This window comes from Sceloporus undulatus, chromosome 2 (assembly GCF_019175285.1).
Source record: "Sceloporus undulatus isolate JIND9_A2432 ecotype Alabama chromosome 2, SceUnd_v1.1, whole genome shotgun sequence".
In the NCBI taxonomy this organism is placed as follows: Eukaryota; Metazoa; Chordata; class Lepidosauria; order Squamata; family Phrynosomatidae; genus Sceloporus; species Sceloporus undulatus.
Window position 1 is genome coordinate 32,428,766 of NC_056523.1, and position 15,227 is coordinate 32,443,992.

The 15,227-nt window shown below is 40.1% G+C and overlaps 1 protein-coding gene across 2 annotated transcripts in view; it reads right to left on the reverse strand.

Moving 5' to 3' along the window:
- Positions 1-15,227, reverse strand: part of LRIG1 (leucine rich repeats and immunoglobulin like domains 1) — a 158,855-nt gene that overhangs the window by 21,719 nt on the left and 121,909 nt on the right. For both annotated transcript variants that reach the window (XM_042451930.1, XM_042451929.1), the window contains exons 8-10: positions 12,576-12,719; positions 9,746-9,826; positions 2,141-2,212 (exon numbers count right to left, since the gene is read on the reverse strand). In XM_042451930.1, coding sequence (XP_042307864.1) covers positions 2,141-2,212; positions 9,746-9,826; positions 12,576-12,719 — 297 coding nt within the window. The remainder of the gene's footprint in view (positions 1-2,140; positions 2,213-9,745; positions 9,827-12,575; positions 12,720-15,227) is intronic.

Sequence of the window (15,227 nt, forward strand, 5' to 3'; positions counted from 1 at the left end):
GCTGTGATTTGAACAACTGTACTTGGAGGGGAGAATCAAATGTTCATTCATTTACTTAACTGAAGTGGTCCCCTATCCATCAAATTAATCTCACTCCTGTTCTGGCAATGAGATTTGGGAAGAACATAAGGAACAAAAAGAAGAAAATGTTATGGTCTTAGCCAAATATGCTTCCTCCAAAGAGGAACATATGCAACAACTCCAAAGAATGCTTAAAGAAATACATAAATACATATGCTTGTCATTTTCAATAAGGATGGCAGCCCAGACTGTTAAAGCAATATCGTAATCTAAATTTGAATACATTGCCACACAAATACCAATAATAACAATTCTTCAGAAAAAGGCATTTTTACTTTGAGCAAATTCAGTCTGCATTGGGGGCAGTACCTCTTATACAGTGGATTGACAAAGCCAGGGTTGGCTCTACCATTAGGAAAACTGAAGAAACCACTTCAGGCAATCGGGGGGTGGGTGTGACGATGCCTCACAGCTACATTTACAAAATCTCCAACAGCTCCTTTTCGATTGAAGATGAGAGTGGTATACATGCAACTAGCATGCAGACTCTAATGAACTGGAGTGTTGAAAGAAGATTCAGCTGATAGCCCAGCCAGCTTCGTTAGACTCAAGAGGGTGTGTCATCTAGTTCTTTGCCTCAGGCAGCAAAGTATCTTGGCCTGTCCCCATAGAGTCTCATCCTAATCACTTCCCCATTTACAACAATGTAATGGATTATTAGGGTAAATGGGGATACTATGCATACCACCTATGCTCCCATTCAGCTCTCTCACTCTTTTCAAAGCAAGTTATACATGCTCTGGAGTGTTAGTATATGATTGAGTAAGGACACAGGAAATGCTTATGAGCCTTCCATTCATTATAATTGTCCTTTTCTCCAGTTGTTTGTGCCCAGAGGAAAACAGGACTCTGTTAAGCCTGCAGTGATGTGTTAAGGCATTCTATATACTGTAGATGTGGTGACATTCTTTGTTTTTAGGTGGCATTTCCATGTTTGATGGAAACAGTGTTCCTTCATGTGCCGAAGGGAAGGAAAGAAGGCCTTTTCTGACACTGTGCTTATCACTTGCAAATTTTGAATGTTCTTGCATCCTCCTCATCATCATCATCATCATCATCATCATCATCATCATCATCATCATCATCCCTGCTTGATTAACTGGCATACTATAGGCTCCCTGTGCTTTATTCTGGGGTACTCCAAGGGTCCCTGGTGATTTATTCTAGGGTGATTTAGTACTTTGTATCAATTTACTCTTGACCCATGGTGCCCCCAAAGTCAAAGGAGGCAGACAAAAAAACAGGCCACATAATGTAACAAAGGCTGATCCTGTTCAAACTTTTAGCCTGAAAATGGCAGCATAAAACTCCACTATGTGACCTGTTGACAATGCAGACAAAGGCCTAAAGCTCATTTCATGGGCCCAATTAGGACAGAAGCATTGAAATAACTGCTGGAATGAGCCAACACATACATAAATGGCATTGACTCAATGAGTCTACAGTTGGGACTGGCAAATGGATACAGACTAAAAATGCCACCCATATTCTTCTAATCTGGTTTGCCTTTCTGTGAATTAATTTCAAGAGTGAAAGAAGGGGACAGCTAAAAACAGCAGCTTGAACAGTCCTCTTCGCCAGGGGGAAAAGCAACAACAGTGAGCCACTCCTGTAGTAGTAATATGTTGACTTTCTCACTCTTTGCTGCATGTATAATACTTAGGTCCAGGTGGAGAAGAACAATGGAGAAAAAGACACTGGGAAAGGAAGAACTGGATGTAAGAGAAAGGGAATAGGTTACGCTTCCCACCAAGTTAGAATTTTCGTTATGCCTCTGAGTAAATAAGAGGTAATGCACTGCACTTTAAAAAAAAATTAAGAGCATGCAAATTGGCCATGTGTTCTATAACTCTTTTCCTGGCAGGAAAAAAAGGCAAACTTGGAGCTGACTTATAATGAGAAGGAAGCAGCTGGCTCTCACAAATGGACTGGCTTCTCAGCTTACAAAGATACTATTAAATTGCTTGCAGGCCTTTCCAGCAGCCACTTCTGGCAGGCTTTCCCCTCTCCCACCCAACCACTTCTCTTCAAAATTGCAAAGCATTGTGGGTTTACTCACAGGTGTTCCAGGGCCTCCAAGCCTGAGAATGCCTCCTTGGCTACAGATTTGATCTTGTTTCCAAACAGAGTTCTGCAGTTTCCAAACACCCAGCGTCAGATAAGCAGAGGAGGGAGGGTGGGGAAGTAAAAGAAAAGAAAATGAAAAGACCCCAATTAGCATGGCTCTATCTGATGAAACATCCCCATGTAAGGCGCTGGGAATACGATCTGCGGAGATTAAGGAAGCTGAAGTATGCATACCCTCTCCCCTTCACTGAAATTAAATACGTTTATCTTTATTAGAACTTAATAGCGATGATAGCTTTACACAGGACACTCTGTACTGCATTTTAAAAAGGCAGGTTTGCTGTGGTTGCTGGGGAATGGGAGTCAGAATATGAGTTGACCTTCCCTTATCAGATAGAAAGCACTTTAAAGTAGACACTGGACTCGTCTCAACACATTTCACTCCTAATCTTTTCACAGCTAGTAATAAATGCTTTACAATACAGGCCAGTAGTACTCAGGGAACCCCATAATGTTTTCAAACTGAAGGGCAGAGGGTGAGGTGAAGAGGAGAACCTTTTCAAAAAACTGCTAAACCTATCACAGTGTGTTCAGATAGCCAAGGCATCTTTATATATGTGTAAATTAACATTATTTAAGGCATCCAATGATAACTACCCACCATGCAGCACTGAAAGGTGCTTGCAAGCAATACCTGCTGCTTAACAACTTTATGTTCCAGCCATGCTTCTAATGAGTTAGCATAAATACCTGATAAAAACATAACCCCCCCCCCAAAAAAAAACCTGCATACTGCAGATATTCTACTCTGTTCTTAAATGTTAGGTGATTTTAGCAGTTGAATGGCAAGCTCTATACCCACATTGCACATAACGGGGAAGTGGTTTTAGAAAGAGAATGTTTCCACTGTACGTATATCCATTAACTCATTTGCTATTACTAGATGACACATCACTTCCCAAAAGAACCCACAACAGAGCCAAGAGAGGAATCTGCGTCTTGTTTAGACAGCCATTTTGGGATTAACAGAAAATACGACAGTACTGGCCCACTAAATCAGCAGGCTGGAGAGCCAGGATGACCAAATGTTGGTACTGTTGGCTTCTCTAGTTTAAAATCATGATTCACATATCCTCAAACGTCATGTGATTTAGAAAGCCATTATATGTGGGTCTTTTACTTCTCTTTTACTTTTGCTTTTCTTCTTTGTTTAGGGTTTTGTTGTTTGTTTTTTGCCTTCTTACCTCTCAAACATATTATTGCAGTGTACTCCATGTTCTCTGCTGTAAGAGGACTACTTTTTAAAAAAAGGCAAACTACTTAATGAACCTAAAAATCTAATGTAGAGTGCTTGCTCCTCTTGTATGCCTCCTTAATTTCAAATCTAGAACTTCCATCATCCTGACAACGTTTTAAGGTTTTCCTGATTCTGTTGGCATCTGTTATTGTTGTTATTGTTGTGTGCCTTCAAGTCATTTCTGACTTATAGTGACCCTATCATGGGGTTTTCCTGGCAAGATTTGTTCAGTGGAGATTTGTCATTGCCTTTCTCTGAGGCTGTGTGAATTGTCCTAGGTTACCCAGTGGGTTTCCATTTCTGAGTGGGGATTTGTACTCTGTTCTCTAGGGCTGTAGTTCACAGATGGAGCTGAACTGTCACAGAAGATACCTTTTTGGGACAGTTTGAAGGATTTTATCCTATTAATCATATCTGATTTCTAGTCTTTATCTTGGTGTTTTGTTTTTGTTTGTTTTTTAAATATGATGTTGCCACTCCTGATTCCTGATAATGTAAAAGATTACAATTCTGCAATAAATTTATTCAGGAAAGTATTTATAGGGCCTGGAAACATTTTTGCATTTCAGTTTTCATTACCAAGTGTATCTCAGTAACTTTTTCCAGTGTACAGTGCTCCCTCGGGTTACGAAATTAATTCGTTCCGCGGCTAATTTCGTAACCCGAAAAACCTTCGTAACCCGAATTGCCATAGGCGCTAATGGAAAAAAAGCCGCGGCTCCGCCGCGGCTCCATTTAAAACAGCGCCGGGGGTTTTTCGTAACCCGAAAAAACCTTCGTAAGCCGAAACAATAAATCCCTATGGGATTTTTTCGTATCCCGAAAAATTCGTAAGCTGGGTAATTCGTATCCCGGGGTACCACTGTATAAAGAATCACAATTATGGCATGGTGAGAATATGGGAGCATCCCAGGGTCAAGAAAATTCCTCATCTTGAGAACATCATCTGTGAATGGTGCAATGGAATTGCAGGTAAACAGTGTGAAAATGGATCTGTGAATTATTACCTCACGGAATGCATAGCATAATGCTCTCTACTTTGCTGTACATCCCATACAGTACTCCATGACACACATCTGTGAAATCATCAGATTTTTGTATAAAGCACTCTGTGAAGGTCAACAGTATCTCAAAAGTGTTGTATCAATATAATGAAAAATTTATAGAAGTAATTTTTCAGAACAAAACTACACAGTTGGCAATGCCCTGAAAACAGGATACAACATATCTAACTGAGAAAGAAATATGAATAAATCACATTATATGTCAAGACCACAACATATCTTCCCCCTACATGTTATCTTATCTTTGACTGAAGTTTGTGAGGCCTCAAAAGTTAGCATGATGTACTTTACACCTTTTGGTTGGCTCCCCAAAAGTGAGCTAAACAAAGAAGGATATTGGATTTTATTGTTTCTTGGTTTTAAGGCCAACACAGCTACTCCTCAGTGTTTTTGCTATGAAGTTATCTAATGTTGCTGCAAACAGCGAGATCTAACACATCAGGAAGTGCAGTTTGTGTCATACACTGGGAACTGTTCCCCCCTCCTCCAGGATATAACCTCTTCCAGCAGCAGGTAAAGCAACCCAATTCAGCTTCAACTGATGACTTTGCCTGCTTTAACACCTATATTTATCTCCACATCTGTCAATACAGATTTTTGCAAGAAACTAGCTGTACTTTTCTGTCATAATAGCCTGAGACCTGATAATAGCTAGATGCAAAATGCAGGCTTTTTGATGGGGTTGCTTAAAAGTGGAAGTGCCAATTTATATTGCCTCTGTTTTACAGCCTTTGTTCCCTGTTAGAGGCCATGAGTGACCTGACCTTGAATGTACAAATACTTTCTATAGCAAACATCTTAAGGCAAAATGTAGACACTGGGACCACAACATCTCTTTCTTTCCCCTACATGATTGTATCATCTCTCCATGATAAAGAAGCTTCAAAAGCTCACATTATGCAAGATCTTTCTGCTCTGCAATAATTAGACCCTCACCAATCAGAACTGTTCTTATAGTGAAAGAACACACCAAGAAGTGTTGCTGCTCAAGATAGTGCCAACTTTCATAAACAAACTACTAAACAGAAGAGGGCAAAACAGCTTTAGCCAGGCTAAAATACAACATACAAAATGTGTGGTCCTTTTTTGGTACTAAATTTGTACACTTGTCCCTCCACATTTGTGGCTTTTGTGGGTTTGATTATTCATGGATATTATTAATATGTTTTCTCTAGCAATTTTCGGACCTCCAGTGCAACGCTATGGTCAACTTTAACCAAAAGTCAAAGGACCTAGAGATTCGTAGAGATAAGTAGATATTTTGACTAGCTAATTTGTTAATCCAGATAAAAATCTCCATTCAAAATGGAATTGAAGATCCAAGTATGGAGAGCGGTTAAACTGCTTGTAGGAAAAGCGGAAAAATAATCTCAGCAGTTTATATTCAGTATCCTGCATGTATAACCACTTCCAGTAAGAACACACCCATTATCCTTGAGATAATGCCTTTCATTGCATATTGGTTCATAGCCACACCCAGTCAAAGCTAGTGGAACAGATGAGGAACTGGCAAACAATGCAAAGAGAACTGTATCTTGGCTGAATTAACCAGCTCTTCCTGGCAAACCAACTCAACCCTTGCTATGCTTGCGCTTCAAAGCTGCTCTTCAGTTTAATCCTAAAAGTTGCTATTTGGTAAATAAAAACTTGCCAAAGACATTATAAATTCACATATCTGTCCTTCAAAGTAGACTATGAACCTTAGATACAATCCAGTATTACATTGTTTTTAAAAAAGAATTTTAAAAAAATCCTGTAAGAAAGAACAGAATTCAGGAAAATTACTTTTGAGTGACACTTGGTAGTTTCTGGGAACTGTATGTCCCCCATAGTAATAATTCCAATTTCTGAGAAAGACAATGTTTGGAGAAGAGGCTATTCCTTGTGTTCCAGTGTTAAGCTGTGCTGAAATGAGGTCATGTACACACTTGATATTCCATTTTTAAAAATGATTTAATTATCATGGTTTTTCTCACAGGAACACTGAGAACTGCAGATCTGTGACAAAGCCAAATTTCTGACAAGAGAGTTCTTAGCACTTGTACTGATTATTTTCAGGACAGTACTACTAAAACAGATGGAAAAAGGGAGCTGCACCCCCTCACACAATTCAATGGGAAAAGGGAGAAATGCAATTAAAGTCAGATAATGCTGGAAAAAGTAGGGAACACATGGAGTCAGGTGTATGCTTAGTTAAGTGTGCCTTTTATTGCCCTTACCCTACCCTGAAAAATATAGTCAGATATTGCTTCTCACATAACTGATTTATACAGTCCCAACCCAAGCTTTGCAGCTAGAATTGTAGCGACCTATACGATGCTTGTTAGCTCAAAGCAAATACCACACCACTGTCTTCTTGGGAACAAAAGAAGTCTGCCCATTTACCCTGTGTGCTGCTTTCTGGCTGCAGGCCAAAAAGAAATAACCCGACCCCCAAGTTATAATGGGCCAAGCTATACATTGTGCCTAATGCCTAATGAGTGCTGCAGCAACATCTCCAAGTACTTTGGGTTGGTGGGAGAAATGGAGATACTTACCAGGAAAATAGAACATGGTGGGCAGGGGCATATCTCTTTATATGAGTGAGTGTGTGTGTATGTACAGTACATTCCTTCTGGCAAATTTATCATGGAGTTTTCTTGGCAAGATTTGTTCCCAGGAGACTTGCCACTGCCTTCCCCTGAGACTGAGAGAATGTATCTTGCTCAAGACCACCCAGTGGGTCTCATGGCTGAACTGGGAATCGAACCCTGGTCTCCAGAGTCACAGTCCAACACCCAAACCACCACGCCAAGCAGGCTCTCTTTCATATCTCTTCATCCTACCTCAAACATGATCAGATCAGCCCTTCTCAAAAGCTACAATTCTTAGGGGTGAAATTCCCAATAGCATCAATGGGAACTTTTCCCTTGAGCATTCTAATCATGCCTGGTTCACTAAGCCTCTTCTTCACACATGCTATATTCCCTGCTTCACCACCACTACCACACACACATACTTTCACCATGCCTGTAATTAAGTGAAAAAAGAGGTGTGACTCTGTGCTATGTATCTGATGTAGTATGGGCATGCACTCAAACGCTCGTCTAAGTCATATTAAGCCTTCTGCCAGACAAATCTTCTAAGACATTGCTACACTGTCTTGTGTCTATACATGAGCAGTCAGGTTCTATTTCTCCTAATTCCAGATATATAAAAGAAGGCTACCGCTACTTAACAATGGCCTTCTACCCTTCAGTGTAAACCTAGCTATTTATGAAGATGACCACCACAAAGATCAGTACTGTAGTTAGCCGGAACAGTCCCTTTTCAGTCATGTCACCTTAGAGGCATCTAAATCTACTTTGTTCATTCTGGCTCCAATTTAACTCTCTTATTTGAAACAGCTTTTAATCACAGGGCAGAGTTTTCAGCTGTTGCTGCCACTAGATTGGTTTAAGCAATTTCAATGTGTTTTAATATACACACTTTATTTCTTTTTTTAAAAAAAATAGATTTATATTTTACCTATTTGTAGTAGCCAATGCATTCCCTAAAAAGAGAGATATAAATGTTTTACGTATATAAAGAACATGTCTACCTAATATGGAGGTGGGCCGAGAGAAAGAATTGTGGCTCCCCAGTGATTCCACTCAAGCAGTTTTATGCCAGCGTAAGTTTGCTGATCACTCTTCAGAGGCAGTGTTTTAATTTAGGCCGGCTTTCTCCATTGTGGAGAACGTCATTTATAATTCAGAGAAGTCTAGTGACTCGGCCTGCCCCTTTCTCCCAGTTTAACACCTTCAATATGCTGAACAAGGCACTGCAATGCTCATTGTGAAACCCTTTCAGACACTTATCCACAACAGATCAAAAGGGAAACAGCTTTTAAAGCAATCTCCAAAGCACCGGAGTAATTATTAATTCATTTGAAGGTTTCCACCTAAGTGTGCTATCCACAGCCCCTCATCTCCTCCCTCCTTATGCTAATACATTTAAACGCCTGCTGGGCTGACAGTTTAAACATAGGATCCTGCCTGACAAAAAGTGATGTTTGCTATATGAAAGTTGATTTTTATGGCCTTTTAATGAAAGGTGGAATGCGCTGAGGAATAAAACACCAATAATCAAACAGCTATGGTCTAAGTATTGAGATATGGTGTGTGTGGGAGGGTGTTTAATTACATCAGATGCAATTGTAGATGCAACTGCAGATTAAATAGAAAGAGCTTTTTAGTGTGACTGATTCTGTACTAACAACAGCAGCTCATACTTTGGTGCCTTAAGTAAAATATTAATATCCCCCCCCCCCGGCAAAAAAAAGCAGGCGGGGAGAGTCATTAATATTTTGTTGTCATTGCTACTTATCAGTCTATGGCTGTTTTCCTGGAAAGCAAGGAAAAGAGTGGGATCACTTCAGTAGTTGGAGAAGTCTATAGCCTTTTTTTAAATTCCTTTTGAAGGTCTTAGCAATTTCCAGTTTGGAAGAATGATCATCCCCCAAAAGACTAGCAACAGGGAGAAAAGCTGTAAGAAGAAAATTAAATAAATTCTGAAAGGCAGTAATGGAGGCTGTCTCCCCCACCTCATGCCTATCTCAAAATGCCCCAAATATCAGTTTCCTTCTGTACAACATCACTCCTGGCTGGCTTGGCCCCTTCCGCCTTCTTTCTAATCCAACTCATGACAGCTCCTTAAAGAGAAGGAACAATTCTTTACAGTCACTTTGGGTACTGCAGGACTTAATCCCCAGCTCTTTTATTAATGCCAGATTCTGGTGCTGAGCTGTGTCATAAATCTAGTCCTCATCAATGATTCTACAAGGCCCCTTGCCAACTGCTATGTGTCACACAACTACAACTGTTTGAGTGGTAGAGCAGGGTCATTGGCCCTGCTTCACACTCTTACTACTCTTGCTGGCCAAGCCATGTATTGGCAATGTAAGGTGATTTCCAAACTTTGTACAGAATTTGTCTAGAAGAAGATACGAAGCAAAATAATACTCTCCTCTAAAACAATACTGACTTTGCTGCCAAGATATGGATTGATAATAAAAAAATATCTACACGCCACTGAATGAATAGGGCCTATAAACATCCATGATTTCAACATATTTTCAATTTTTCCCATCCTACAGCTAGAAGATATGATGAATGAAGTGCATGAAGAAGAAAAAGGGAAAGGGTTTAAGATAAAAACTTTTGCAAAAACCAAACAACCATTTAAGAAACAAAATCAAAACATCTTTGCTACTCACAGCATACTTAAGTTTTCCAGGCCTGTAAAAGCCCCACTGGTGTCTTCTATTGTGCCTGAAATCTCATTATGGTCCAGATCCCTGGAGAGAAGAAGACAAAAGAAAGCTTGCAATCAATTTCCCAGTTTGTGAGCCAAATGAGCTGAATGGTAACCTTTAAGGACAGTTTACCAAAGGCCTCCCTCTTTTGTCTCTGATGTCTATAGCATAAATCTTTTGTCAGAACTGCCCAATACTTGTAGGAAAAACAGGGGCAATTAACTCTAGCTGGCTAGACCTGTCCTCCTCAGTATTGTTTCCTGTCAAAGAAGACTTCCAAAGTGAATCTTCTGTTGCCTACAGTGGGATTTGTTTTTTTTTTTCTTCTTCTTCAGGTGCCTAAGCTGTTTTTTGTTACTTCAAGGTAACAGAAGAAAGAGAGCTTCATTTCAAATTACACAGAAATCAGGGAAAGAACAATTAAAGCTACAATCACTATAACTGGAAAGAAGCTTGAGAGCTGCCAACCTACACACCAGAGTCTTGCTAGGCACAGTGACACAAAAGCTGCTGCTAGAAAAATCGCTGTGCAGATTGAGGCCATAGAATTATTGCAAACCAACAGCTGATAATGGAGTATAAACTTTGGTGAAACAATGAGAAGGGGCAAAAACCGATGTCTAAGTAAAGAAGGCAAAGCCTTTAAATGTCCACTGCCTGAGAGGCCAAGGCTCCCTCAGCAAGATTACCAGTAAACTTCAGCTTTGTTGATGTTAGATGAAACATATTCAGGAGCAACCAGGTTGGCCATGCAGCAAAATATAATAAATTCCCAACCCCAAGTGATAACTTTCATGAGACTTAACTCTTTGAGGTTTTTACCGCCAACAAAGGTAAAAACACTTTCATTTGAACTACAATTGGCAAATTTTACCTAAACAGTACCTAAATGTTTTTCCAGATTTAATAGTACAGGGACTTTTTGACAAATGCAATGTTGTTAATGCCTAAAGAAAGGAGCAGGGAAATGACATTCTGGATCTCAAGGGAAGTTAATTTTCTGTTGCTCATGGAACTGACATTTTATCGCTTGTCTTTTATTGTCCTTTGTCCCTGGTCCCCACTTGGCCAAGAAGGGGCATGGCCTTTGCCTGCATTGAAATCCATGCAGTACAACTGAAACTATAACTGAAACAACATCCAATACAAAATGTAGGCCTGTGACTCTACCATTGTCACCCTTCTCTCTGGTATGATTTTTTATACAACTTTTCCCTAAGAAGCCAGCGGAGCTTCGAAAGCTTGTGTCATGTTATTTTGTGCATTTTGTCTGGCTGATAAAGGTATTATTCTTCTGTGAATTTTGGATTTTGTTGTATTTTGATGTTACAGGGGTAATTTTCACCTCAATTGTGTATATCCAATGACTGGTTAAGAATATTTTAGGAGTGTATGGTGTAAGTGACATTTTTGCAGCACACCATTTATTTATTTATTTATTTCAACTGACCTTTGCAGACACACACACACACACACAGAGAGAGAGAGAGAGAGAGAGAGAGAATGCAAGAGAGAGACCACAGCTGGTTGCTATGCTAATTCTTCCAAAAGAGCCTGAGATTTTTTTTAATACCAAGGAAAGGGGGCAAAACATACTTTCACACAAAAAAGTATAGGGACTCAATATTCTAGTCCAGTTTTCTTTGCATTCACTCTGCTTTTCTCCCAGCCCCTGTTGCCAATTTCCTATTCTTTCTGGCTGGCTGGCCCTGAAAGCATACTGCCTTGTTAATCATTCTGCTGTGAGGTCCCTGAGTATGACCTCTATTTGAATAGTTTCGCATTTCAGCAGTTTCACACCCACCAAAGGCTCGTCAACAATAGGCTATAATTAAAGCATGCCCAGCTCTTTTTCACCAGGTGCAGAACCCGATGGGCCTTCCTCTTGATTCAATTAGAACTTGCTCTCTCACCCTCCCTATGCTCTTTGGGCACTTGGATACAAAAGAGGACCAAGAATTAGCTGCAATCCAAACACTCTTTTCGGTTTGGAAAAGCCTTTCGTTCTTTTCTGTGCCAGCTGCCTAGGAGAAGAGCTTTCTGAAAGCATGCATGGGACTGAAAAGTGGTTCTGGGAAAGGCAAAGAAACATAAAGTGCTTCCTCACTGAGCTCAATAGAAGGAATAAATAACTGTGCAGGCTGGTAACTAAGGAGCAAATCTCTTGCTTCCTTTCAATTAAGACAAAAACTTTTAACAAGGTTTTGAAGAGATTTTTTAAAAAAGTATTAAGTGTTGTTCATTTGCCTTAAAATAATTGTATTTATTTATTTATATCCTGCCTACTCTGACTAGAAAAGTTACTTCCACATACAGTATAGACTGCTCAAGATACAAAATTAAACTGGAAAACTAGCTCTAACGATTTCACAACACAGGAGGATTAGTAATTGTGCATGCCTAATCTCAAGGCATTAAAAGCAAAGATAAATTGTGGGAAAAGAAGAAGAAGAAGAAACTACATACACATGAGCTCCTATAGATCTAAACTGAAGACAAATAGTTGGACCAAATACAGTGGTAGAATAACAATGAGAGGTTCTCCTTCCCCTCCCTGTCACATTAAACATGGGAAACCAGACATAAACTGGGAAGGCACACTGGGAATTGTGGGATGGGGAAATATCATCTCCCAAGCTCTATTAGTAACACTGCAGGCCCATAGCAAACCTTACTTTCATGTTTAGGCTTGGATCTTATTAAGAAAGAACACATGCAAATATCAAAAGCCTACTTATTGTCCTAGTGAGCCAATCTGGCCAAGCAAAAATGGAAAACCTGAAACACGTACAGAACACGTAAGCTTTTGAGTCCCTTGAACGCTCCCTCTGCGATATGGCTGATGAAGTTGTGGCTGAGCTGGAGTATCTGCAGTCCACCCAGGTCAGCTAAGCTCCCTTCATCCAGTCTGGTTAGGTTGTTAAATGACAATGATCTAGGAAAAGGAAAGATGGGAATCTGTTAGGAACTCTGTCCTCAAGTTCTCCTTCATTTCTGTCCAGCAGCACCACCTGTGTCACAGCATGTCTGTCCTAAGGGAAAAGCAAAGTCACCATCATCATTATGGGGAAGAAACATCTTCTCAAAGCAGGCAAGTGTTTAGAAATGACACTAATCTACAGGCTATTTTACTTTGCTGTTATATTTATATCCTACCCAACGGTTCCTCCAGGGATCTCAGGCTGTTCAGGTGCAATGTATCCAAAATGTTTTCCAGTCAGTACTTTTGAGACCAATGCTTGCTTAACTTCAGAGAAAGAATTACTTTCAGACTAGCCTCAAGATATGAGGCAATATCACAGTGAGCTTCTACAGTGGTGCCTCGGGTTACGAAATTAATTCGTTCCGCGGCTAATTTCGTAACCCGAAAAACCTTCGTAACCCGAATTGCCATAGGCGCTAATGGGGAAAAAAGCCGCGGCTCTGCCGCAGCTCCATTTAAAACAGCGCCGGAGTTTTTTCGTAACCCGAAACAATAAATCCCTATGGGATTTTTTCGTATCCCGAAAAATTCGTAACCTGGGTATTTCGTATCCCGAGGTACCACTGTACTCTGTAAGGATAGAACTATCCAACCTCTTGGATATTGCCTCTTGTCCAAAAATGCTCCTGGGAAATCCACAAGTGTCTAGGGACACCTCAAGTACAATTATTGCACTGAATTAACAAGGAATACAGCACAGAGCTGTAGCGTGGTTTGTGTACTGGACTAGGATTCTGGAGACCAGGGTTCGAATCTGCCCTTGACCATGGAAACCCACTGAATGGCCTTGGGCAAATCACTTTCTCAACCTCAGAGGGAGGTGAAGGCAAACCCTCTCTAAACAAATCTTGGCAAGAAAACCGCATGATAGGGTTGTCTTATGGTTGCCATAATTTTAATTTTAATTTTTTAATGTTAATTTTTAAATAAACACACTGCACTTTACCCGGAATGATTCTAGAGCAGATCATATAATCTTTATTTCAGCCAACAGGCCATTAGACAACAAAGTGTGTATAAAACGCATAAAACATATAAAACATATAAAGCTTATTAAAATGGGGCTAGATATTCATGACGTACTTCTAATATGTACATTTGTATATATACAGAAGCACTCACAGATGCATTAGATAATACTAAGCCGTAAAACACAAAGCCAAAATGGATATTTGTTTGGGTATTCAAAATATACAAGATAAGGCTGTTCATTTAGTTTGGGTCATAATCTTACGTGTTTTAACAGCAGAGAAAAGGAACTTTGCCACTACTTCCGTTTTGCTTTTCTTAGAATCATTTAACAGGTACTCCAAGTACCAATTGTTAGGTCTACCCGGAAACTTAAGCAGGAGAGGAGAAATTAATCTTAGCCTCTCATCCTTGTAAAAAATACAAAAAAAGAGGACATGCTCTAGAGACTCAACAGAGCCTTCACCACAAGGACAAACCCGTTCGTGGTAGGGGGTTCCCTTAAAGTGACCCTCTACCACGGCTGAGGGAATAACGTTAAATCTTGCTTTAGTGAACACAGCTCGATATTTTGGGATGGTCAGATTTTGCAAATAAAATGCCTCCCTCTCAAAATTAAACTGTAGCCCTAAACTGATGCGGGCAGAAGATAGAGAATATTGAATATCAATATCTTTTATACGACGTACCAGAATCTGCTGCGCCCTGGGTAGATCTTGTGTAATGAGGAAATTGTTTGAGAAACCCACTCTCTGCAATTTTTCCTGGGTATTTTTAGACCAAAGGGTGGTATAATTTTCTTTCATTACGAGTTGCAGGTATCCTGCTTCAGGGCCCACATAGAAAAGTTTCAGCCAATACTTTAAGGCCCACGTCCAAGCAGTGCATTCAACTGAATGACAACCCGCTTCGAGCCATAAGACGGCTGATGGAACATAGTTGGGTACTCCAAGTAATTTTCGGAGGCCGGTTCATATAGGGAGATACGGTCTGACAAATAGCTTGGACCTGAGCCAGTGACTTGGATGAAAAAATAGGGAGCATGCTTATCAAATTTGCAGGTGACACAAAATTGGGAGGAATAGCTAATACCCTAGAGGACAGGATCAAGATTCAAAATGACCTGAATAGATTAGAAAGCTACGCCAAAGATAACAAAATGAATTTCAATTCAGAGAAATGTAAAGTACTGCATTTAGGGCAAAAAAAAATAAAAAATGAAATGCATAGATACAGGATGGGGGACACCTGGCTTAAGGAGACTATGTGTGAAAGGGGGAGTCCTAGTAGACCATAAGTTGAGCATGTGTCAACAGTGTGATGTGGCAGCTAAAAGGACAATGCAATTCTCAGCTGCATCAATAGAAGTATAGTGTCTAGATCAAGGGAAGTAATAGTGCCACTGTATTCTGCTTTGGTCAGGCCTCACCTAGAATACTGTGTCCAGTTCTGGGCACCCTAATTCAGAAAAGATGTTGAGAAACTGGAGGC